This window comes from Lynx rufus, unplaced genomic scaffold (assembly GCF_022079265.1).
Source record: "Lynx rufus isolate CCGP_SWC_20201006 ecotype Redwood Valley unplaced genomic scaffold, mLynRuf1.p SCAF_21, whole genome shotgun sequence".
NCBI classification, from domain to species: domain Eukaryota; kingdom Metazoa; phylum Chordata; class Mammalia; order Carnivora; family Felidae; genus Lynx; species Lynx rufus.
In genome coordinates, this window is record NW_025814836.1 from 23,360,158 (window position 1) to 23,385,749 (window position 25,592).

The 25,592-nt window shown below is 42.2% G+C and overlaps 1 protein-coding gene across 5 annotated transcripts in view; it reads right to left on the bottom strand.

Moving 5' to 3' along the window:
• Nucleotides 1–25,592, bottom strand: part of BLM (BLM RecQ like helicase) — an 89,874-nt gene that overhangs the window by 45,032 nt on the left and 19,250 nt on the right. For 3 of the 5 annotated variants that reach the window (XM_047086623.1, XM_047086624.1, XM_047086625.1), the window contains exons 2-9: nucleotides 16,126–16,227; nucleotides 14,001–14,701; nucleotides 12,514–12,670; nucleotides 9,525–9,646; nucleotides 5,219–5,351; nucleotides 4,192–4,895; nucleotides 2,280–2,471; nucleotides 77–195 (exon numbers count right to left, since the gene is read on the bottom strand). In XM_047086623.1, the coding sequence (XP_046942579.1) occupies nucleotides 77–195; nucleotides 2,280–2,471; nucleotides 4,192–4,895; nucleotides 5,219–5,351; nucleotides 9,525–9,646; nucleotides 12,514–12,670; nucleotides 14,001–14,701; nucleotides 16,126–16,223 (2,226 nt within the window). In that variant the 5' untranslated portion in view covers nucleotides 16,224–16,227. Of the gene's footprint in view, nucleotides 1–76; nucleotides 196–2,279; nucleotides 2,472–4,191; nucleotides 4,896–5,218; nucleotides 5,352–5,660; nucleotides 7,239–9,524; nucleotides 10,489–12,513; nucleotides 12,671–14,000; nucleotides 14,702–16,125; nucleotides 16,228–25,592 lie in introns of those variants that run through there. The other 2 variants (XM_047086627.1, XM_047086626.1) reach the window with 2 other exon arrangements.

Sequence of the window (25,592 nt, forward strand, 5' to 3'; positions counted from 1 at the left end):
CAGAGTACTGACATATAACTATTTCCATGTTTTTATGGGTATTTTTTTAGTTATAATTGGTAGTGTTTCAACTTACATCCAAGGAAGTCAGCTTTTGGACCTGATCAACGATAAGTGATCTCAGGGGAGAAATGACAATGGTGACCCCAGGAGAAACACAGGCAGGGAGCTGGTAACACAAACTTTTACCACCTCCTGAAAGGACAAAACAAACAAACAAAACCTATCAGGTTCTATCTTGAGAGCATGAAGGCAAAAGTTAAAAAGTAAATCACAGAGTAATATTTAAAAGTAATTAACAGGACACCAAGTGATAGTCCCCATGGTGCCAACAGTTTGCCATATTAGAATGAGCCAAAATATTTAGACAATTTAAGTGTGTGAAAATTACCAGGACACCTTATGTAGGTACACGTGAAGCCAAAAGCAGGGATCAGGGCAGGAAACTGAAATGCAAGACAATTGCTTTAAAAGTCTACTTGAGAAATCCAAGTGCAGTACAAGGGGTACTCTATCACAGTATTAGGGTGAAAATAATTATTTTAGATAATATTCAATTTTTAAAACGTGATAAAATATACAACACTGAAGACCATGGTGAACATGGTTTAATATTTCTCTGATGATCCAGAAAGCGCTTTCAGGATCTCAGTTTTTTAAATCACTAGTAAGAACCTTTCAACGCTTAAAATCTGAGCTTTTATTTGCTGTACTCTTTTATCGATAAGGAAATATTCCCAATCTTCCTTTGAGATCAAAGAAGGGTAGAACTACGCTTGTGTGTGCCAGCAGAAGATGAAGAGAAACAAATTCTGAGATGCATCCCCATCTCTCTGTGTAGCTCCAGTTCAAAATGGTGAGACAATCAGTACACATTTAAGGATAACTAAAACGATTAGTCTCTGATTTTCAACCTCTCCCATTCGCTAATGGTAGAAGCCCATGCCAGGCGGTTTCTAGGCCTTCGACTGTTTTTGTTTGTTTGTTTGTTTAGAACTATCCACCACATTCCCCTCTTTTGCACGTGGAGTAAGTACATTTCATTCTGGTGTATATGTGTAAATGTCAAGGAAAGATCCGGAAGCTGAGTTCTCGTTTCTATTCTGCCACTTTACAGGCTGTCTGACTTAGACGTGCATCCAACCTCTCCGCGCCTCAACATCATCACCTGCAAAATGTACTACATCGGCGGTTTTTTGGTTTTTGTTTTTGTCTGTTTTGTCTAAGAGAAACCTTATCTGGAATCTTTATCTGCATAAATCAAGAGGTTGAAATTGGGATGGGAAGACCCTTAAAAAGGCCCCCCAAACCCTAAAGAGGACCATGAAAAGCCCTGAAACCATGGGACTGGATCACTGTCAGGGTCCTTTCCAGCTTCAGTTCTGAAATACCAAACAAGTCAAAGCATGAGACAGAGTGAACAAGTTAATGAGATAAGAAATGCTGATTATTAAATCAGTGTCGTCTAAATTTTAAAACCAGTTTGAAAAAAACTCCGAAGCTCAGTCAACATAATTTTTATAACGATGGCTGTAACTAACTACTAAAAGTCACAGACGAGCTGAGTAAAAGGCAGAGGGAAGTCTACATCTAAGTCGGCAACTCCGATTCCTGTGCTTCTTACCCAGACCTCATCTTTAATAGTCTTACTTGGACACGACGGAAAGTCCTAGATCTCTTCAAACTGAGGCCAAGGAAGAACCACGCTAAATGCTTTTCATTTAATCCCCAGGACATTCTGTGAAGTAGGTAGTTTCCTATCACCCCTGCCACACACTCGAGGAAACTGGGGCTGGGGGTGAAGTGCCTCACCCAAGGTCACATGGCGAATAAGTGGCAGAGCTGAGCGTTAAGGCCAGGCCATCACTCCACAGCTGACGGTCTCGACCACCCTTCAACACCAGACTGTACTGGATAAAGTGCCAGAGATGGTCGAGGTCTCTGGTGGTAATTTTTTTTATTCATGTTCCAGACTAATTTAGACCAGAGAGAGAGAGAGAGAGAGAGAGAGAGAGCGAGAGGGCGAGAGAGAGAAATTCCCCAAGAAAAATTCTAGATCAATTCAACACAAGCAGCCTTGACGTGAACATCTTGAAAGGTCTAAATGTTATCGCGTCAACAGAGGACGGAAGTAATGCTCTTTCTCACGACGGCATGGGAGGTTCAGAGGTCCCTTAATGACAGAAATATCGTGTGGGTGTTCATTTTACTTCTATTAAAGGGTTTTCATTTAACATCTGCCAATGGACTCCTGCCAATTTACATCTAAAAATACCTACCAGTGGGCATTAAGATAAAACAGTCTTCACCCAGCAGCGCAGCATTGATCGCCTCTAGCTGATTAGTTCTAAAATTATGCAGGCCAAATTTTTTATGAAAAATCTTCATCATTTCTTTTGTATGAGGAAAACTAAGACTTTGGAAACGCTCACGCTTCAGATTTCCGGATGCTAAATTTTGCGCCGACTTGTCTGAGAAAATAATCGATGTTAAGAAAAATCAGTGCACTATTGTTAACAAGTCAGTTTTAGCATTTACCCTTTGTCGCGTAATCCAAGGCATACATTTCCCTGCAGCACGTCGTTCTTTAACCATTTATCAGGGTTTCATCCCCACCAAATGTTAAAGCCACCAGAGACGTCCTGAGGGTCAAATTCAGCCTTTTTCTTGGTTTTTCGGTAGCACCTACCACGATTGCACTTATTCCCTGCTTCCTGCTCTTTTGACCTTCAAGGCAACCATGGGTTTTCTATTTTAATTCTCTTCCCTGGCTCCACCTGCCCCTTAACTGTGGGAGTCTTTGCAGACCCTTGGGACTGGGCTCTTCAGCCATCCTTTCCTAGAATCTTCCAAGCCCTCTGATCTTCAACATCACCTGTGTGCACAGAATGCCCAGATCTCTTCTGTAAGGCCCCGCTGACGCCCTCCTAAGCTCCAGCCCTGCGCGCATCTCCAAAAGTCTGCAAGACATTTCTACCCGAACGACTTACCAACACTTGAAGCTCAACAAGTCTTAAAATAGCCCCCCTCGGCTTTCCTCCCAATCTGCTCTGCCTCCCGACTCCCCTGCTCTGCTAATGGTGTCACAGATTCCCCAGTCGCCGGGTCTGAAACCTCGGAGTCATCTCAGCCTCTCCTGGTTCTTCTGCTACCGTGTGTCTCACGTCCGCCCCCCTGCTTGGCACAGAGGACAAGAGGTGCTCACGCCAGCTGGGGCAGCCTCTCTAATCCCAACACTCGACTGTCTCAACGATAATTGCGAGCATCAAGTATGACACATTCTAACGTGATATAAAAATAAATCCATTAATGGTTATTTTAAAGGTCAATGGCATAACTATGAGAACGACCTCCATGGTGTTAAGTCAGCGATGGCAAAAACAGGGAAGGCTGTACTTTATCAAACCTTACACATATAAACTTGTTCCGGTTAAAACACACTTTGTGGCAACTTTATACGGTTGACGTAAGGTTTTAAAATTAATTTTGGCTTCTCTCTGCAGCCTTTACAGTGGCTAACTGCACTCCTCCCAAAACTTCTCCTGCTAAACTGGGAGCTCCAAGAGGACAGGAATGACCTGTTCTTCACCTCTTACCAGAACCTGACACCGAACATGGCACGGAATGGCTCTCAATACATATTTGTTGAATGAATTAAAAGGATTTTAGGCCCAAAGAAAGAATTTGACTTAAGGAATTTCTGACTTCGTGTCTTTCTTAGATTGCCCTGCATTTTTATATTTTAATACAGAAGACATGTTTCTCTACTTTATAAATTGATCAGTTCTCATCATCAGAGTTCTAAAAATACACAATTACATTTTTAACATATAAATTCAGCTTTGCTTTTTACTCATCCCTTAAATCATTAAAAACTTGGCCCTTATGAGCTTTATTGTTTTAGGGACCAAAAGATGTTAATTTAAAGGCAAGGCACATTTGTAATGACTTTAGAGCTTTACTACAATAGGTTATAATTACGCGTTGTATAAGACTACAGCTGCCGCAGAGACAAAGGAGCAACCTGCTTCTGAAACAGTGATTTGTAATTCATATTATCAGCAGAAATGTGCATAGAGACAATGTACTTTTCAGGCAAGGACGATGTGCTATCATTTTTCTTACACAATTCCGATTTTGGACAGTTATGTTTTCATATAAAATATAAGCATCAATTTATTTTAAACTTACCAGTGTAATTCTGAATTGACTCTGAGTTTTTAATTTGAGCAGCAGATGCCAATGGAAGACAGTTTGTCTTGGCTGAAGAAATTCTTTCTGATACTGGTTTAACTGGCCGACCTTCCTTAATAGGTTGATAGGCAGCTGTGGAAGATTTGCTGGCTGCTAAATTATGCATTATATTTTCCCAGTCATCATCATCATCAAAGTCATCTATGTCAAAATTATCAACATCACAGGAAGCCTGGATTTCTCTTTCTAAGTCATTTAGTGAAGCAGTGTGTTTATTCTGATCTTTCACAGCCGTGCTTGTGAGAACATTTCCCGGGAAATAAGAGCTTTCATTTCTTTTTTCTATCCTTGGTGTTTCAGCCCAGTTGCTACTTACAAAGGACTTCTGTAAATGGGGACTGAATAACGGTCTTTCAGAGGGATTCTTCGTGGGGGATGAGAATCCTGTCTTTCCTGGGGTAGTGGCCAGGACACATTCCCTAGCAGCATTGGAATTTGAGGGAAGGTGTGGAAAATGTAACTCCTTAACAAAAACACAACTTCCTGTAGGACAGGAATCACTGTTTGAAAATGCTTCCGAAGAGGAAAGAGACGCCATGTCCTCCGGGGGGCCACCAAGTGCCTCGGGCCAGCACCTCCACACTGAACCAAGAACACGGGCACCGCTTGTATTTGAGTCGGCGTCGGCCAGGAGCTTCCTTCTGAAGAGAAAACACAACACCACATTCGATGGGAATAGTCTACCACGGTAGGCCGCACAAGTATATCCATCCCAAATTGTGGCAAATTGTTAGTTTCCATCCCAAATTGTGGCAAAACAGAGTCTCTTTTTCTCAATCTCCAAAGGGGCAGTTTGAAAACAACAAATAAATTTATAAATAAGTAAGTTTAAAGCACAAAACAGAGTGACCAGTATCCTATTCAATTTCCCAGCCAGAATGCCTGGAAATTCTGCCCCGTGTGTTTCTGACTTACGTTGGTGGGAGGCAATCAAATACATATTCCAGAAGAAAACGTAAGATACCTTATGTCCCGATGCTGACGCAGTTCCTGTCCACAATCCAGAGCTGTCAGTTCATCGTCAGGAATAGTATCAACTAATTTACAGATGTGGTCCATCACGCGAATAAGCTGCTGTTGTAAACTGGTCTGTCTAGCTATAAAATTTTATTTTGTCAATATTTTTCCTTGAAAAAGACTTAAAATTTTATAAGTCATGCATGTACAATCTGAAGTAGTTTAAAAACAAGATTGTAAACTACCACGTATTGCCCTATTATCTGCCTGTGAAATAATCTGAAATCACGTCATCTCCATTCTGTATCATGAGAGCCCGTAACTGTGTGACCATCGTTTCATTTCAGGTTAATTCTTACTATTTTGCTTAGGATAACCTACGTCATCGTAAGCTACAGAGGCTGATCGATTTAGGAAAGTTTTTAACTAACCTCAGGGGTAAATCTTACCAGGCCCATAGAAGGTATATCATACAGGGCTGGACAGGCAAGAGCCCCGCCTGCTGTTCTGGTCCGCCTGGCATCCACACTTCCTTTCAGTGGTAACAGACTTAGACTTTCTTTGGGGAGACCCCTGCCCCTCTCCCTCGGTGGGCATCTGGTGTAAGGCAGCTCAAGAGAGAGACAGGTCCGGGAATTCTGTGACTGGAAAAGGAGACTTCTCTTTTCAAGAAACTGTACAGGCTGCTGGTGGCCGCGTCCTCCGCCACCACACAGGGAAACACAGCCTGAAAGGAAGACCAACACGAGGGCAGCAGGAAACAGAGATGGAAAGGAGTGGGGGACTGAGATGGAGACATGGGGTAGAAGAGAGGCAAGCAGGTGTGAGAGAGAGATTCCTGATCAATTTTCCCATTTTCAAAATTTACGTTACATAACTAAGAAAAAGGATGTCAAAGGAGGTGAGGCTTTAGATGAAGGAAGAAAAGACTGGGTCAGGGTAGAAATGGGAAGCAAGGAAGATGCCTCCTCCACCCCTAAGGCCTCAGGTTAGCAGGAGAAATAAACAGGAAATCAACGGTTTAGGTGGGCTGCAGAGGAAGCCATTCTCAGGAGACAATGTGACAAGTAAGAGGAAGACAATGTGCAGAGAAGAGAACGCGACTGCCGGGAAATCACTGACGGAGGACAGCCAGTCACGGGCTCTGAGGGGCAGGAGGGAGGGGAAGAGCAGACAGGCAGAGGCTCAGGGGACAAGCATCTTTGCGACAGTGACTTGGGAAAAGTGGACTTTTACTAGAGACTGGCACGAATAAGGATGTGAGGTATGAGACGGTCAAGTGGAATTGCTGAGTTCCCATTTTGCGTGTTTGCGTGTTTTCTCTGCATGGCGAACCGGGTATCAGATTGGAAAGAGGAGAATAAACACTGGTCTGAAGGAAATGAAAGCCAAGATAGGCTCAGAGGTAGATACAGCTATTGAAAAGGAGCTCGAGTCTTCTTGTCTAGACAGGTTACACCTCAGAATACAAAGCAAACCCGCAAAGAAGATCCCACTGATACGTGAGGAATCCAGTGAATAGGACAGTTAGTTGATGGAAGAGTGAAGACAAGCAAACATTGTTCTAATTAAAAAAAGAATTCTAAACAGATTGCCAAAAGCTACAGGCTGGTGATGTGGATGTTAATTCAAGGCAAAATTCTAGAACATGTTATCAAATGGCTGCTTTGTGAGCTTCAAGAGGAGAGGAAACAATTATAGAGTTAGCAAGAGTTCATGTAAATAAACCAGTAATCTTAATGTATTTCCTTCTTTGAAGGGATTACTAGACTGGCAGATGATAACAGCTACCACTTACTGAAGGCCTACAGTACTCTGGCACTTAACCTTGAATCCTGACAAATACCCAGCAAGATACCGGTCTCATGTTATAGAAGAAACAGGTTCAGAGAAGCTTAACTAATTTGCCATAATCACACAGCCAGGAGTAGGAAAAGACAGGGTTTTGTACCCGAGGACCGCGTCACTCTAGAGCTGACGTCCCAGGCTCTTTCTCTTGCTGCCTTAGACCCCGGACTTGTGGAGCCACATGACCGAGTCTTCTGCAGCAGCAGCAGCAGCACCCCCCCCCACCCCCCCCCCCCCCCGTGGACCAGGGAGAGAAACACAGTCTGGAGGCAGATGTGAAACAAGTTGAGCAAGAAGGGATGAAGGGACTGATGTCACCTGAGAGACCACTAACGACATTCCATATGGCTCTGTCCTCGTCCCCGTCCTAGTCAACCATTTTATCAGTGAAACAATGCCACGGAACAGCACAGTGTGGCGGCTACCAGTGTCAACTCAAGAGCCTCAGGACTGCTGGATTTCGATCCTTGCTCTGCTGTTGTTTAATTCCACGACCACGTGTAGTTCTATTTCATTCTCCTGGGCCTCGTGTCCTTATTTGTAAAATGGGGATAACAGAAACTGCCTTCAAGGCCACTGTGAGGATTAAACTAGTTGATATTGTCAAACACCCAGAAGAGTGTCCTAGTAGGACTTCAGGTATTTCAGGGACTTCCCTAACAATAAATTCAGAGACCAAAATAAAGAAAAAGAAATTTGGAGGAAACAGAAATAACGCACACCACCACACACGTGCATGTACATGTGTACGCTACACACGTGCACGTATACACACAATACACACGCACACACACACCACCACACACGTGCGTGTGACACACACATGCCTGCACACACACCACTATGCTCATGTGTGCACACACACTACACACGTGGCTGTGCAAACACACACACCACAAGTACAGGACCCATTAGAAAAGACCAGAACAGGGGCACCTGGGTGGCTCAGTCAGTTGACCATCCGACTCTTGATTTTGGCTCAGGTCACGAACTTATGGTTTGTGGGATCGAGCCCCGCGTCTGTCTCTGTGCTGACAGCATGGAGCCTGCCTGGGATTCTCTGTCTCCCTCTCTTTCTGCCCCTTCCCCAATCATGTGCATGCTCGCTCTCTCTCTCTCTCTCTCTCTCTCTCTCTCTCAAAAAAAAAAAAAAAAAAAGACCAGAACAACATGTTACAGAATATTCAGAGAATAAAACAAGTGCTCTTGGAAGACGGCTTGATTAAATGGAAAAATCCCACAGACGAGTTAAAGATAAAATTGAGTAAACCTCCCAGAAAGCAGAGAAGCAAGAAGTGGAAAATAGAAATGATAACTCATGGAGGCCTAAAATCCAAATTACAGAAGTTCCAGGAAGAGTGAAAGAGAAAAGAGAAAACAAATAAGAAAAGAAAAAGAAAAATTCCAAAAAACTCCAGGACAGAAGGACACAGATCTCCAGACTGACAGAGCCCCTGGGAAATAGAAATCAGGAGCAGGAAAGGAGGCTGCTGCTTTTCAAAATCTTGTAGTGCATCTAGATTATTTGTATTAGTTAATAGAAAATTTAAAAATGAATTAGAAACATCAAATAAACAGAAAGTATTAAACTTTGCATGGACATCAAGCTGCAAACCCCAGAGTACATACAAGGGAGAATCAGGAAGATATAAGGTCTAGGAGAAAGAGTTAAAAGACCTGACAATATTTAGCCCTAAAAAAAGCAGGGGGTGGGGTAGGGAGAGAGGCTTCTAAGAACTTTAGACTTATTTCACGAGGATTAAAGTTACAGGAAGACAAATTCTGGCTCAGTATGAGAAATGATTTTCTAACAAGTAGTGTTTTCAAAACACAGTATGAATTATCTTGTGAGAACACAAGTTTCTGAGTTGTCGAAGTCGATGCTGGCTACACAGCACCCAGGGGCGGGCGGTTCTATGTGGGGGGCCCGGTCCTGTAGGGGGCCCAGTTCTGTGTGACAGCCTGGTTCTGTGTGGATGTCCAGTTCTGTGAGGAGGACTGGCTGGATCTGTGAGGGGCCTGGTTCTGTGGGAGGGCCCGATTCTATGTAAGGGGCCTGGTTCTGTGTGGAGGACTGGCTGGTTCTGTGTGTGGCCCTGGTTCCGTGTGAGGGGCCTGCTCTGTGTGGGGGGCCTGTTCTGTGGGGGGGGCCCAGTTCTGTGTGGGGGGCCCATTCTGTGTGGGGGCCCGGTTCTGTGTGGGGGGCCTGTTCTGTGTGTGGGGGGGGCCCGGTTCTGTGTGAGGGGCCTGTTCTGTGGGGGGGGGGGCCGGTTCTGTGTGGGGGCCCGGTTCTGTGTGGGGGGCCCGTTCTGTGTGGGGACCCGGTTCTGTGTGGGGGCCCAGCTCTGTGTGAGAGCCATCTCATGTACCTCACGCTAGACAGCCACAGGTTAAAAATATAATCACGCTTTGTTTTCAAACGTAAGCAGTTAAAATATGCGCTATGTCTAAAATAATTTTTGTACCCTCATAGTCTGTGCTGGTTTCTTGATCAGGCTGCCACATTGTCGTCTCCTTGGGTTTTGCCAAGTCCTCTGATGTGCTAGGACCATCCTTTGTGTCAGAGGCATCAAGGTCCTTTAATATACTGCAAATTAAAAAATATAAAACCAACCATAATACAGACTTAGACCAAATGCATAATTCTTTCTGTGATGTTTTTCCACCACTGGCCGGACAATATGGGACAGAACAGAGAAACATGTTTTTTGTCTCTTCCATTCTAGAACTTCTTTGGCTGGCTTTCAAAGTCTCCCATCTTCTGGCCCCAAGAGACCTTTCACCTCTACCTCCAAAGGTGTCCTTTCAGTAACCCCAGGTGGCATCACATGGCATCGCTCCCACTCCTCACAGAAGCCCGGTGTGGTCTGCCTGAAGGATTCTGTCTCGCTCTCCTCTCAATTTGGGAAACCCACCATCTAATCTCTTCCGACCCAAATCACACTTTTTCTTCTAGGCCCGGTCCAAGTCTTACTCTTCTGCTTCCTCTAGCACGTAGTTATTAACATTCCTCTCTTCTGAGGTTCCAAAGCATTTTTCCAGATTCTCTTGCTAGGCCAGCATGGCTAATACATTTATCTGTACGTAAGATTAACTCATGTAGATTATACGAAAATTATCAACACATACAAACGTGGTCACTCTGACTAGGTACAAGAAATACCTGAAACAAAATAAATGCACACTAAATGGTGTTAGAGAGGGTACCATGGAAATACAGTGCCTTCTGGAACGTGAGAAGGCTTTGCCAAGGAGGGAGACTTGAGGAAATCTTGAATGGTGGGTAAGGGAAAGGTGACGGACCGTGAGGGGAGACAATAAAGACAATTCTCTTTACTTGATATTCAGGAATCACTATACGTACCTAAAGCAGGATTTTAGAATGCAATCTTCTAAGTAAATCAAACAATGAGGAATAACTATGCTTTACATAGTCTTAAAAAATGATAATATAGGGGGCGCCTGGGTGGCTCAGTCGGTTGAGCGTCTGACTTCGGCTCAGGTCATGATCTCACGGTTCGTGAGTTCGAGCCCCGTGTCGGGCTCTGTGCTGACAGCTCAGAGCCTGGAGCCTGCTTCGGATTCTGTGTCTCCTTCTCTCTCTGCCCCTCCCCAACTTATGCTCTGTCTCTCTATGTCTCTCAATCAATCAATCAATCAATCAATAAATGTCAAAAAAAAAGATAATATAATCAAAGGAAAGACATTCTATTTTTAGCAATGTTTTCCGGATTTTCAGTTCGTCTCATTTAGCTCTTTGGAACTTAGAGCTGTTGTACGGGCATAACTGGAGACAGAGCTCAAGAAGTGATGTGGGACCTGAAGGCAGAAGTCTGGGGGCCAGCTAAGGAGGTTTAGGCACACAGGAGATACAAAACATGTTTCTCGTTTGGTTATTCACTATCCGACCGTTCCACCTTGGAAGTTAATTCAGAAGTCACAAGCAGTGTTTTAAAACAAGATAAAATACAAAAGAAAATTTATGTGTGTACTGCCCACGGTGAGAGTACTGTCTGTGAACATTCTGTTTTGGTTTTAAAATATATACAAATATATATTTGAGGTTGCAATGGAAAATACAGAGAGAGAATCTACGCCGGGAATTCCTTTGGAAATAAACATTTTCTAACTGCGAACAACCTATAACCATGGTATGACAACTCAAAAGATCATGTGGCCATTAAAAAGAATAAAGATAAAGACTACGTAGAAACATGGAAAATGTTTTTAAAATAACGTTAAGAGCAAAGCAGCAGAATAAAACATTATAGTTACATGTTGATTACGGCAATGCAAAAATCACACACACATGCAGAGAAGGATCAGAACTCAACACGGGTAAAGAGAATGTCTGGTCTGAGGGAACCGCAGCACTGCAAGTGTCCCGTTAAACAGGCTGCAGTGTCATCTGGGCCACACACACTTTTTTAATGAATAGAGGAAAGAAAGGCAGGCGTTCAACGGGAAGCGGTCTGGCCCGGGGAACAGCCTTACGCTGGATCTCTGTCCATCTGCCATTAAGTGTACCATCCCAGGCAACGCCTGCTCCTCCCCGGGCCTTGGCTGCTTCACTGTTCTAGGAGAATCTGGTTTAGAATCTACGCTCCATATGAACTTTCGCTCAGTTCCTCCACTTCCTACAGCTCTGTCTGAATTTCTATGGGAAGGGCGAAGAGGACAGGGCAGCTCTTACAGTTTTTTAGTTTCGTCATCAAACAGTAATGACACCGTGACCTTTCCCATCTCTTCAAACATCCCAACCCACCTGTGAAAACACAAGCCCAGAGAAAGAGGTTATGCAGGCAAACACCTCCTTGTTGATGAAGGTGGGATCCTAGACGGACCTGCTCTCATTAAAATATTGATTAACAGCACAGTAAATCCTCTATCACTCAACTGGACTGTGGTCTGGATTGGGTGGGAGACAGAGGTAATGTGGATTATTAGTTTTTTAAGCTATTGATGGGCTATATGTGCCATCTTTTTCCCACACTACCAATTAACCACAACCATGTCACCGATTTACTAGAATTCAGAGAATGACAAATACAATGGCCAATTCTATACTGCAAGACCAAAAAAAAAAAAAAAAAAAAGGAAAAGAAAAAGAAAAAAAGGGCATATTATTTACTAAGTCACTTTCCAAATGAGTTCATTTTATGTCATTTCAGGTCTAAGAGTTTGGAAATATAGTATTTTTAGGAATATATTCCACCTGTAAAAATCAACTCAATAAAACTGTTCGGAGGTCCCATGTAATTAAGAGTAATGGAAGTTTACAGCTTTAGAATGCCATCAATTAAATAAAATGTATAAAGAGGGATTTTCTGACGCTTTCATTGAGATATAAACTGTGCAGAAGCAGGATATAAATCTATACAGATGCTACCAAGCTAAAGAGAATTGTTTCAGACATCCCAGAAATAAACAATGTTTATGAACTAGCTGTTTTACCTGAGACATTTTAAAGCGGAAGAAGAGGCAGAGGTGACTTCTTCTGGAGAAGGTGGAACGAAATCTGCATCGTAATCCTCTTTGTTGAGCTCAACACACGGAGACTTCTCAACTGGATGTAATTCCATTTCTTCCGAGATCTTCTCTTCGCTACTCTCTAAAGTAAAACCGGGGACACGGGTTACTTTCATCACTCCGGGGACGTCACTCGAGTGAGCGCTCTGGGCGAGTCACACCAGACGAGGGCACCCTCCTTTCACACCTGGGCACGGGGGGGGGTTCTTCCTGAAGAATTACTGAGTCAACCGGTTAAGTCCAACGAACGTGGGAATGAGGCTAAAGATCTGCTTAAGGATTTCCGCGTCTGTCTCCAGGTAAATTACGGATCCCAACTGAGCGTCGGCACTTCCGTTTTGCTCTTTCGCTCTTATTTAAGAGGGAAGTAGAACAAGTCAGTATGATAAGTGCACAAACGCGGTTGACCGTACCGCCAAGGCATCCTAGTCACTTGCGTCCTGCCAGATTCAGTGTTTCTCCCTCTCTCTCTTGACTGTATGGGATAACGATGCCACACGGTTGCTTTCTAATTCACCTTTTACCCAATTTTCTCTCCATGAACAGCAACGCATTTGATTAGACTTTAGTTTTGCTTGCTGTCGATCATTTCTCCGTCCCCTCTCGGCCGCTAGTAACCTTGATGGGATTCAGGTATCTAAAAGTGTTGGTCTCGGGGCGCCTGGGTGGCGCAGTCGGTTAAGCGTCCGACTTCAGCCAGGTCACGATCTCGCGGTCCGTGAGTTCGAGCCCCGCGTCAGGCTCTGGGCTGATGGCTCGGAGCCTGGAGCCTGGAGCCTGTTTCCGATTCTGTGTCTCCCTCTCTCTCTGCCCCTCCCCCGTTCATGCTCTGTCTCTCTCTCTGTCCCAAAAATAAATAAACGTTGAAAAAAAAAAATTAAAAAAAAATAAAATAAAATAAAAGTGTTGGTCTTGTATTTATACCTATTTCGTATGTCGGGTACTTCCACATATGGCTAATCTTAGCTGGTAGGTTCCGGACACCTAATAATTATGACAGCTACACAGAAAATGATTTGAATGTGTAAAACTTTAATGGTATAATTAGATCATATTCTACATTAATTTTAGATGGGAGCAAGCCATAAAGGAATTATAACAGAAAGGCTTAGTTCCACATCCCAATTCTACCAACTAGCCAGGAGACCATTAAGAAACCATTTAACTCTATGGACTTTATTTTCTTCACAAGTAAAATTATAGAGCTATTTTTCGTGTTTATATAATAATATTATCAGAATAAAATCTTTTCTGTAGGTCCTGCCTCAAGACGTGGCCGACACATTGTTCAGTAAGTTCCTCCAAAGGGCCTAAGGAAAACAACTGTATCTCCTTGCGGTAGTTCCCAACGCCTGGCTTTGAATAAATTAATACAATCAACATACTAAAAGGAGATAAAATATAATTTTTACCTCTTTCTTTTCCCAAGTGAGTTTTTACAGGGTGACCATCCTGAGCATCTCGACCTAGAAGCTCTTCGGGAATAGGGTCATCGTCAATGCAAATCACGTCGTTACTTAACCATTCCGAGTAGTTGTTCTGTTCCTTAGTCACACATGCTGGCTCGCTTGCAGAGGAGGACGGAGTCACATCAGCCTTTATTGTATTTGTTTGAGATCGCTGTGCTTGAAAAAAGTTTCTCTTGCTCTTTTTCGATTTCTGAGCAGTGCTTACTCTTACAACGTGACTTTTGCACGGTGTAACAAATGCTTCTGAATTTCCAGAAATATCAAAGTCATCCATATCATCCCAATCATCGACGGTAACAAAAGAATCTGATGAAGAACTAAATTCTAATTTCTTGAAAGTAGCGTTACTGGATTTCTTTACAACCGATGTGTTCCGGGTATTACAAAAAACTCCCCGTGGAACCTGCAGCAAATCTGGCAATGATGGTTTTGAAACAGCTCTCCTGGTTTGCTGTCCTGCTGGAGCATTTTTAAAGTCATTGACCCTTGTCTGCTGACTTGTGATATGAGGTGAAGGTTCACTAAAGGAAAAGGTCTCAGTAACATTAACGCTTTTATCACTTAACACAGGTGCTTTTGCTACTGATACACTAGTGACAGATACATCGTTGGCTGAAGATATTTTCTTTTTAAAAGTGAAACCTCTGAAAAATAATTGGAAAACCGAATTAGACTGACGAGTTTTAACAAACACACCAACTATACAAAACTCTAAAATCTGTTCCTGATTTATACAGCAACTCACCTTAACTATATCACAAGTGATCAAAGAACCTGTTCCCTCTCTGGTTTTTAAATGTGTAAGGTAACTTAAATTTTATTTTGTATGAGCTGATCTTTCTTTTTTTTTAAAGTTTATATTATTTATTTTGTTTTTTGTTTTTTGTTTTTTTTTTCAACGTTTATTTATTTTTGGGACAGAGAGAGACAGAGCATGAACGGGGGAGGGGCAGAGAGAGAGGGAGACACAGAATCGGAAACAGGCTCCAGGCTCTGAGCCATCAGCCCAGAGCCCGACGCGGGGCTCGAACCCACAGACCGCGAGATCGTGACCTGGCTGAAGTCGGACGCTTAACCGACTGCGCCACCCAGGCGCCCCTATATTATTTATTTTGAGAGAGAGAGAGAGAGAGAGAGAGAGCGAGTGAGCGAGCACGGAAGGGGCAGAGACAGGGAGAGAGAGCCAGAATCGCAAGCAGGTTCCACACCGTCAGTGCAGAGCCTAATGCCAGGCTTGAACTCTTGAATTGTGACTTCATGACCTGAGCTGAAATCAAGAGTCAGACGCTTAACCGACTGAGACACCCGGGTGCCGCAGTATGCTCTGATCTTTCTAATGCAGAAGCTAATTATTCAGTTTTGAGAGTGTCGGGGCCATTCCCACTACTTTATTTCTCAGGCTGGCCATCCTCAGCCAGCAGCACCTCCAGTGGGAGGGGACAGCATCAAAGAAACAGAGAAGAAACTCATATGTGGCAACTTGTTGCCATTCTGATACAAGTTTTATGGGGAAAAGAGGCAAAACCCAAAGAGGCTCCACTGAAATCTGAAAAACAAGTAAAAGAGACAGGTATCCTGGGCGTCTGTGAGGTTTAGTGTCATGAAGGTCAATGGTAACTTTAAAGCCAGCGCCCAGAACAGTGTCTAGTCTTGGTACAGGCACAGTTAAGAAGAGAAATTAAGTATCACTACAAGCAGTTTGGAGTCTAGCTTAGAGGAGAGAACAGAACTGGAGAGCTGTCATTTCCATATAAACTGTTCTTGGAATGGATATAAAATTATATTAAAATATTAAAAATACCTGTTTGCCCAAATTTATAGGATTCACTATTCATTCATCCCACAAATATTCACTGAGCAAGCATTATGCACCAGGAACAATGCAAAGTCACTGAACAATTTAGCACCTGGTGCTGCTAAAACATGTTCTACCATTAATTTGCAAAGTAGGAGAGTCACTGGCCCTCTCAGCTTCATTTCCTGATGTGCAGTGAAAGGGTCGAAAGGGAAGAGATCTCATCTGTATGATACTGTGGGTCAGTGTCTGTATGACAGCCAAAATACTTACGAAGATTTCGGTTTTGCAAGACTTAATCCGTTATTAAGTTTTCTGGCTGAGTGGCGTTCCAGCTGCTCCTGTAGATTATTCTGGGGAATAGCAGCCATGATCCTAAACAGTGAGGAAAAGAACTATCAGCAGAGTTATGTACATCACATTAATCATAGTATTCCTTGGGGGTGGGGGTGGAGCACTGTCTCAACTGTTCCCAGATTAATTAGGGTTTTTTGGGTCAATAAATTGTTTTGACATTTTTTACAAATGGTGAAATTTTAAATATATAATCTTTAGAGAACTCAGTGACTCATTAAAAAGGAATAACATCAGAATCGTAGGGGTCTCAGAAGATGAAGAGAGAGAAAAAGGGGTAGAAAACTTATGCGAGCAAATCATAGCGGAAAACTTTCCTAACCTGAGGAAAGATACAGACATCAAAATCCAGGAAGCACAGAGAACTCCCATTAGATTCGACAAAAACTGACCATCAACAGGCATATCCTATAGTCAAATTCACAAACACTCAGGCAAGGAAAGAATCATGAAAGCAGAAAGGGAAAAAAAGTCCTTAACCTACAAGGGAAGACAGACCAGGTTCGCAGCAGACCTATCCACAGAAACTTGGCAGGCCAGAAATGAGGGGCAGGATATATTCAATGTGCTGAATCACAAAAATATGCAGCCAAGAATTCTTTATCCAGCGAGGCTGTCATTCAAAATAGAAGGAGAGATAAAAAAGTTACCCAAACAAAAATGAAAGGAGTTCATGACCACTAAACCAGCCCTGCAAGAAATTTTAAGGGGGGACTTTCTGAGGGGAGAAAAGACAAAACAAACAAACAAACAAACAAAACAACAACAAAAACCTCAAAGACCAAAAGCAACAAAGACTTGAAAGGACCAGAGAACACCACCAGAAACTCCAACTCTACAGGCAACATAATGGCAATACATTCATATCTTTCAGTACTCTAAACATCAATGGTCTAAATGCTCCAATCAAAAGACACAACGTAATAGAATGGATAAGAAAACAAGATCCATCTATATGCTGTTTACAAGAGACCCATTTTAGACTTAAAGACACCTTCAGATTGAAAGTAAGGGGATGGAGAACCATCTATCATGCTAATGGTCACCAAAAGAAAGCCAGAGTAGCGATACTTATATCAGACAATCTAGACTTCAAAATAAAGACTGTAACATGAGATGAAGAAGGGCATTATATCATAATTAAGGGCTCTATCCACCAAGGAGACCTAACAATTGTAAACATTTACGCTCCAAATATATAAATCAATTAATCACAAACATAAAAAAAAACCTCATTGATAATAATACCATAATAGTAGGGGATTTCAACACCTGACTTACAGCAATGGACAGATGATCTAAACACAAAATTAACAAGGAAACAATGGCTTTGAATGACACACTGGGCTGGATGGACTTAACAGATATATTCAGAACATTTCATCCTAAAGCAGTAGAATACACATTCTTCTTGAGTGCACATGGAACATTCTCCAGAATAGATCACATACTGGGACCCAAATCAGCCCTCAACAAGTACAAAAAGATCGAGATCATACCGTGCATATTTTCAGACCATAATGTTATGAAACTTGAAATCAACCACAAGAAAAAATTTGGAAAGATAACAAATACCTGGAGACTAAAGACCATCCTACAAACAAAAGAATGAATGGACTAATCAAGAAGTTAAAGAGGAAATTAAAAAGTACATGGAAGCCAATGAAAATGATAACACCACAGACCCAAACCTCTGGGACGCAGCAAAGGCGGTCAGAAGAGGGAAGTATATAGCAATCCAGGCCTTCCTAAACAAGGAAGAAAGGTCTCAGATACACAGCCTAACCTTACACCTTAAAGAGCTGGAAAAAAAACAGCAAATAAAACCCAAACCAGCAGAAGACAGTAAAAAATAAAGATTATAGCAGAAATCAATACTATTGAAACCAAAAAACCAATAGAACATATCAACGAAACTAGGAGCTGGTTCCTTGAAAGAATTAACAAAATCGATAAACCCCTAGCCAGTTTGATCAAAAAGAAAAAGGAAAGGACCCAAATAAATAAAATGAAGAATGAAAGAGGAGAGATCACAACCTACACTGCAGAAATACAAACAATAATAATAGAATATTGTGAGCAATTATATGCCAACAAAATGGGTAATCTGGAAGAAATGGACAAATTCCTAGAAGCATATAAACTACCAAAACTGAAACAAGAAGAAATAGGAAATTTGAACAGAACCATAACCATCAAAGAAATCGAACTAGTAACCAAAAACCTCCCCAAAAACAAGAGTCCAGGGCTGGACGGCTTTCCAGGGGAATTGTACCAAATGTTTAAAGAAGAGTTAACACCTATTCTCTTGAAGCTGTTCCAAAAAATAGAAATGGAAGGAAAACTTCCAAACTCATTCTATGAAGCCAGCATTACCCTTGATACCGAAACCAGACAGAGACCCTAATAAAAACGAGAACCATGGACCAATTTCCCTGATGAACATGGATGCAAAAATCCTCAACAAGATATTAGCCAACCATCTCCAACAATACATTAAAAAAAGTATTCACCACAACCAAGTGGGATTTATACCTGGGATTCAGGGCTGGTTCAATTTCCGCAAAACAATCAATGTGATTCAACACATCAATAAAAGAAAGGATAAGAACCACATGATTCTCTCAATAGATGCAGAGAAAGCATTTGACAAAATACAGCATCCTTTCTTGATAAAAACCCTCAAGAAAGCAGGGAGAGAAGGATCATACCTTGAGATTATAAAAGCCATATACAAAAGACCCAGTGCTAATATCATCCTCAACGGGTAAAAACAGAGAGCTTTCCCCCTAAGGTCAGGAACAACACAGGGATGCCCACTCTCACCACTGTTATTCAACACAGTATTGGAAGTCTGAGCCTCAGCAATCAGACAACACAGAGGAATAAAAGGCATCCAAATTGGCCAGGAAGAAGTCAAACTTTCACTCTTCGCAGATGACATGATACTGTACATGGAAAACCCAAGAGATTCCACCAAAAAACTTCTAGAATTGATCCATGAATTCGGCAAAGTCGCAGGATATAAAATCAACGCACAGAAATTGGTTGCATTTCTATATACCAATAATGAAGCAGCAGAAAGAGAAATCAAGGACTTGATCCCATTGACGATTGAACCAAAAACCATAAAATACCTAGGAATAAACCTAACCAAAGAGGTGAAAAATCCATACAATGAAAACTATAGAAAGCTTATGAAAGAAATTGAAGACACACAAAAAAATGGAAAAATATTCCATGCTCATGGATTGGAAAAACAAACACTGTTAAAATGTCCATACTACCCAAAGCAATCTACATATTCAATGCAATCCCTATCAAATAACACCAGCATTCTTCACAGAGCTAGAACAAACAATCATAAAATTTGTATGGAACCAGAAAAGACCCCAAATAGCCAAAGCAATCTTGAAAAGGAAAACCAAAGCTGGAGGCATCACAATCCCGGACTTCAAGCTATATTACAAAGCTGTAATCATCAAAACAGTATGGTACCGGCACAAAAACAGACACTCAGATCAATGGACCAGAACAGAGAACCCAGAAATGGACCCACAAACATATGGCCAACTAATCTTTGACAAAGCAGGAAAGAATAGCCAATGTAATAAAGACAGCCTCTTCAGCAAGTGGTGCTGGGAAAACTGGACAGCGACATGCAGAAGAATGAACCTGGACCACTTTCTTACACCATACACAAAATAAACTCAAAATGGATGAAAGACCTACACATAAGACAGGAGGCCATCAAAATCCTAGAGGAGAAAGCAGGCAAAAACCTCTTTGATCTTGGCCACAGCAACTTCTTACTCAACATGTCTCCGGAGGCAAGGGAAACAAAAGCAAAAATGAACTACTGGGACCTCATCAAAATAAAAAGCTTCTGCACAGCGAAGGAAACAATCAGCAAAACTAAAAGGCAACCTACAGAATGGGAGAAGATATTTGCAAATGACATATCAGATAAAGGATAGTATACAAAATCTATAAAGAACTTACCAGGGGCACCTGGGTGGCTCAGTCAGTTAAGCGTCCAATTTTGGCTCAGGTCATGATCTCCCTGTTTGTGAGTTTAATCCCCATGTCAGGCTCTGTGCAGACAGCTCAGAGCCTGGAGCCTGCTTCAATTCTGTGTCTCTCCCTCTCTTTCTCTGCTTCTCCTCCCCCCTCTCAAAAATAAACGTTAAAAAAAATTTTCAAAGAACTTATCAAACTCAACACCCAAAAAACAAATAATCCAGTGAAGAAATGGGCAAAAGACATGAATAGACACTTCTCCAAAGAAGACATGCAGATGGCCAACCGACACATGAAAAAATGCTCCACATGACTCATCATCAGAGAAATACAAATCAAAACCACAATGAGATACCACCTCACACCTGTCAGAATGGCTAACATGAACAACTCAGGCAACAATAGACGTTGGCGAGGATGTGGAGAAAGAGGATCCCTTTTGTACTGCTGGTGGGAATGCAAACTGGTGCAGCCACTCTGCAAAACTGTATGGAGATTCCTCAAAAAATTAAATGTCCCTGACAGATGAATGGATAAAGATGTGGTGTGTGTGTGTGTATACACACACACACACACACACACACACACACACACACACACACACACAATGGAGTATTACTCTGCAATCAAAAAGAATGAAATCTTGCCATTTGCAACTACATAGATGGAACCGGAGGGTATCATGGTAAGCAAAATTAGTCAGGGAAAGACAAGTATCATATGACTTCGCTCATATGAGGACTTTAAGATACAAAACAGATGAACATAAGGGAAGGGAAACAAAAAGAATATAAAAACAGGGAGGGGGACAAAACATAAGAGACTCAAATATAGAGAACAAACTGAGGGGGTGCTTGAGGGGTTGTGCGAGAGGGGATGGGCTAAATGGGTAAGGGGCATCAGGGAATCTACTCCTGAAATCATTGTTCCACTATATGCTAACTAACTTGGATATAAATTAAAAAATCAATTAATTGATGTAAAAAAACCAGGATCAATGAAATAGAAAAAAGAATATAATAGAAAGTCATTAAACCAAAATATCCTACTTTGAGAGGAGTGATAAAACGTCCTCAGAGACTTAATGAAAGATATTGGAAATATGAAGTTGGATATTCAGTTATAAAGAAAAGAACTAATTTTTTAAAAAATAAAGTAGTTGCTACAAAGCCGTCAGTGGATGAGCTGAGTAGCATGTTAATTAGCTGGATCAGACCTAGGAAATCTGTAGTCCTGTTACATAATGGTCAGAAGACACAGCAAAGAGGAGGAAGTGGATAGGAGAGATTATGCAAGGATGTCACAATGTAAATTTGGTCTCATAAGAATGACATGAGGAATTAAACAGATGGAATGTACTTGAAGACAAAATAAATAAATAAAATGTATAATCTTTAACTCACTGAAGGCTTAGTTAAATAGCAAAATGACCTGGATTCCCCCAATGCTAAAATAAGCACAAAAGACATCAGAGAAGAGATTATTTGGAAACGATCTGGAGGAAAACCGGACCTGGCTTGGGCCTGGGGAGCAAGCAGAAGCCGCCCGGGGAGGGCGGTGTGAGAAACTGAAGAAGGCACCCTGAAAACCCAAAGAACAGATGAACGCAGTTCTCGGCCCGAGGGGAAACTCGGGAAAAGAAGAAAGGGATCACCAACGAGAACGACGGTTTGCCAGCAAGAGGCCAGACTTCATCATTATCAAGTCTCAGCCTGAAAGAGTACTTTACCAAGCAGATTTACATCCCTCGTGTGACAAGCGTGAAATCGCTGAACTACAGCACAGGGTAACGCACGGCCTCAGCGACCCGAAAATTCCTGGGGCTGAAGGAAGACGGGAGAGCTGAAATCTAGGCTTAAAAATTCTCATTCCAGGGCACCTGGGTGGCTCAGCCAGTTAAGCATCCAACTCTTGATTCTGGTTCAGGTCATGATCTAACGGTTCACGAGTTCAAGCCCTGCATCCGGCTCTGAGCTGACAGTCCGAAGACTGCTTGGGATTCTCTCTCTGCCTCTTCCCCCAAATAAATAAACATTAAAAGAAAAGTCTCACTCGAGCTGATAGTTACAATCCCTCTCCCATTCCATCTTTATCAGAAACCTACTTTTATTTAATGCCATGTAACTGAGGAGGAAGGGTTAACAACACTAGATGATACTCATGGAAATATGATGCTCTGCATAAATCACAATCCACTCACTGATCATTAAAATAAACTACGTTTGACAACTGTTTCACTTGATTTTTTTTTAAGTTTACTTATTTATTTTAGTAATCTCTACATCCAATGTGGGGCTCAAAACTTATGACCTCAAGAGCAACACGACTCCTCTGACTGAACCAGCCACCCCTGTTTTACCTTATTTTCATTTTTTCAAAAAATGTTTATTGATCTTTGAGAGAGAGAGAGAGACAGAGAGGAGAGCACACATGCACGCAAGTGAGCGGGGGAGGAACTGAGGGAGGGAGAATCACAAGCAGGCTCCATGCTCAGCGTGGAGCCTGACTTAGGGCTTGATCTCACGAACCTGAGATCATGACCTGAACCAAAATCAAGAGTCGGATGCTTAACTGACCGAGACACAGGTGCCCCTAAAATGATGTATTTTAATCCTGTCATCCCTCCTTTTTCATTATCTTGAATATTTCTATCAAGAGAAGCCTTCTCGAATCTACTATTTTGTTACCTAGTATACTACAGTTCACGTGGGAAAGACAGGATGTTAGATTCTTTCCTTTATTAATTTTCAAAATAATGACTTGATTTTCTAACAACCTTCAATTATGCTCAATTATCTTTCATTATTATTATGAACTCATAGGTTAAACATATTTAGTGTATTTTTTTTTTAAGTTTATCTTTTGAGATAGAGAGGGCACACATACTCACACACAAATGGGGGGGGGGCAGAGAGAGAGGGTGAGACAGAATCCCAAGCAGGCTCTACACGGCCAGCACAGAGCCTGACTCGAACTCACAAACCATGAGATCATGACCTGAACCAAAACCAAGAATCAGATGTTTAACTGACTGTGCCACCCAGGTGCTCCCACTTTAGGCATATTTTAGTCCAATACAGTTATCGTCCTTATTGATTCTCCAATTGTTTCATGTTTGGCCAGCGGGAGCCTCTTTAGTCTTTTTGACGTAACCTTGATAGTCCTTGCTAAAGTAGTCCTAAAATAGTCTTTGCGAGCTCTCTCACTATCTGGAATGAAAAGACATCCCAGGCTAATCTTCTGCATTTTTTGCTCCAGACTTAGAATCAGCCATTTCCCCAAAGGGCCCTGATTTCTTTTTTCGTGGTGTATATATATATTTTTTTAGTTTATTTGAGAGACAGAGATAGCGCCAGACAGAGAATCCGAAGCAGGCTCCGCACTGTCAGGGCGAGCCCAGTGCGGGGCTCGAACTTGTGTAACTGTGAAATCATGAGCTGAAACAAAGAGTCAGACGCTTAACTGACTGGGTCACCCAGGCACCCCTCGTAGAGAATATGTTAAGACCACAGTCTCTGTGTGTCCAAAGGCACCTTCCCGTTTCGTTACCTTCTTTTTTTTTTTTTTAAATGTAAGTTCTATGCCCAATGTGGGGCTCAAACTCATGACCCCGAGATCAAGAGTCACATGCTCCTCTGACTGAGCCAGCCAGGCATCCTGGCACCTCCCCATTTTGCATCTAGTTTAAAAGACTTAGTATTTTGTTTAAATATGCTCTCTCCAAGGTCCATCCAACGTGGAAGTCTTTCACAGTCTAAATGAGAAAGACTGAAGTCACACTACTGCCTCTCAGAATTTCAACCTCAGCAGCTGATGTGGGGGGCAGAGGCACACAGACCTCCAGCCTTAAGACACTAAGAACAAAATGGTCCATAGTATCATTACTTAACTTTGTCCCATATTTCTTCTAAGTTTTCACAGTTTCTATCGCATCCTTTTATGAATTTTCCATGTCTTACTTATTTTTGGATCAAAACCAGCATGGTATTCTTTTTTTTTTTAATTTTTTTTTAATGTTTTTATTTATTTTTGAGACAGAGAGAGGCAGAGCATGAGCAGGGGAGGGGCAGAGAGAGTGGGAGACACAGAATCTGAAGCAGGCTCCAGGCCCTGAGCTGTCAGCACAGAGCCCAATGTGGGACTCGAACTCACGGACCGTGAGATCATGACCCAAGCTGAAGTCGGACGCTCAACCGACTGAGCCCCCCAGGTGCCCCAAAACCAGCCATGGTATTCGAATAGAGATTTCTAACATTACTCCACAGCATGATGATATGTGTATATAGCCATCTCGATAGTACAAATTTTGATGAAATATTTCATAACTGTAGTGATAACATTATGGATTTATAGTTGGCATGCAGGCAGCCTTAACCCTGGGCTATTCTCTACTTCTAGTTTTTTTAATGTTTTATTATTTATTTCTTTTGAGAGAGAGCGCGCACGTGTGCGCATGCAAGTACAAGCGGAGGAGGGGCAGAGAGAGAATCCCAAGCAGTAAGAGAGAATCCCGTGATGTAAGCACAGAGCTGGATGCGGGGCTCAATCCCACGAACCTAAGCCACAATCAAGAGTCGGACACTCAACTGACTAAGCCACCCAGGGACCCCTACTTTTAAGCTACATGACTCTGGTTATTGCTACAGGGTAGCAACCTTTAGCGAAAGACATACTCCAAAGCATGGTAGCAAGTACACAATTTTCTACTCCAAATCCTTCAGTGAGAACACTTTGAAGACATTGGTGAACGCTGAGAAGCAAAAAGGGGTCTCCTTTGTATACTCCATTAAAACATCGTTGGGGCGCCTGGGTGGCGCAGTCGGTTAAGCGTCCGACTTCAGCCAGGTCACGATCTCGCGGTCCGTGAGTTCGAGCCCCGCGTCAGGCTCTGGGCTGATGGCTCAGAGCCTGGAGCCTGTTTCCGATTCTGTGTCTCCCTCTCTCTCTGCCCCTCCCCCGTTCATGCTCGGTCTCTCTCTGTCCCAAAAATAAATAAACGTTGAAATAAAACATCGTTAAGTTGTCCGACACACACAAAATTATTTACCAACAACAGCAAGTATCGGTGGTATGACATTAAAGGAGGAGAATAAACTGAAACTAGAGACCAGTGAAAGGCTCTACAATACTGAAGGAGAGGAACAAAGCAATGAGCCCAGAAAACTTTAAAGTAAATCTCTGAATTAGACCCACCACAGGAATCACAAGTATAATTTGGAAAATGATCACAATTTTCTCTTACTTAAGGGGGGAAGTTATCCTTAAGCCATTGCAATAAACAAAACACTAATTCAACAGTGCAAAAAAATTTACCGAATGAAACATGATAAACCAGAAGACCATATCCATGCACAGACAGAATAAAT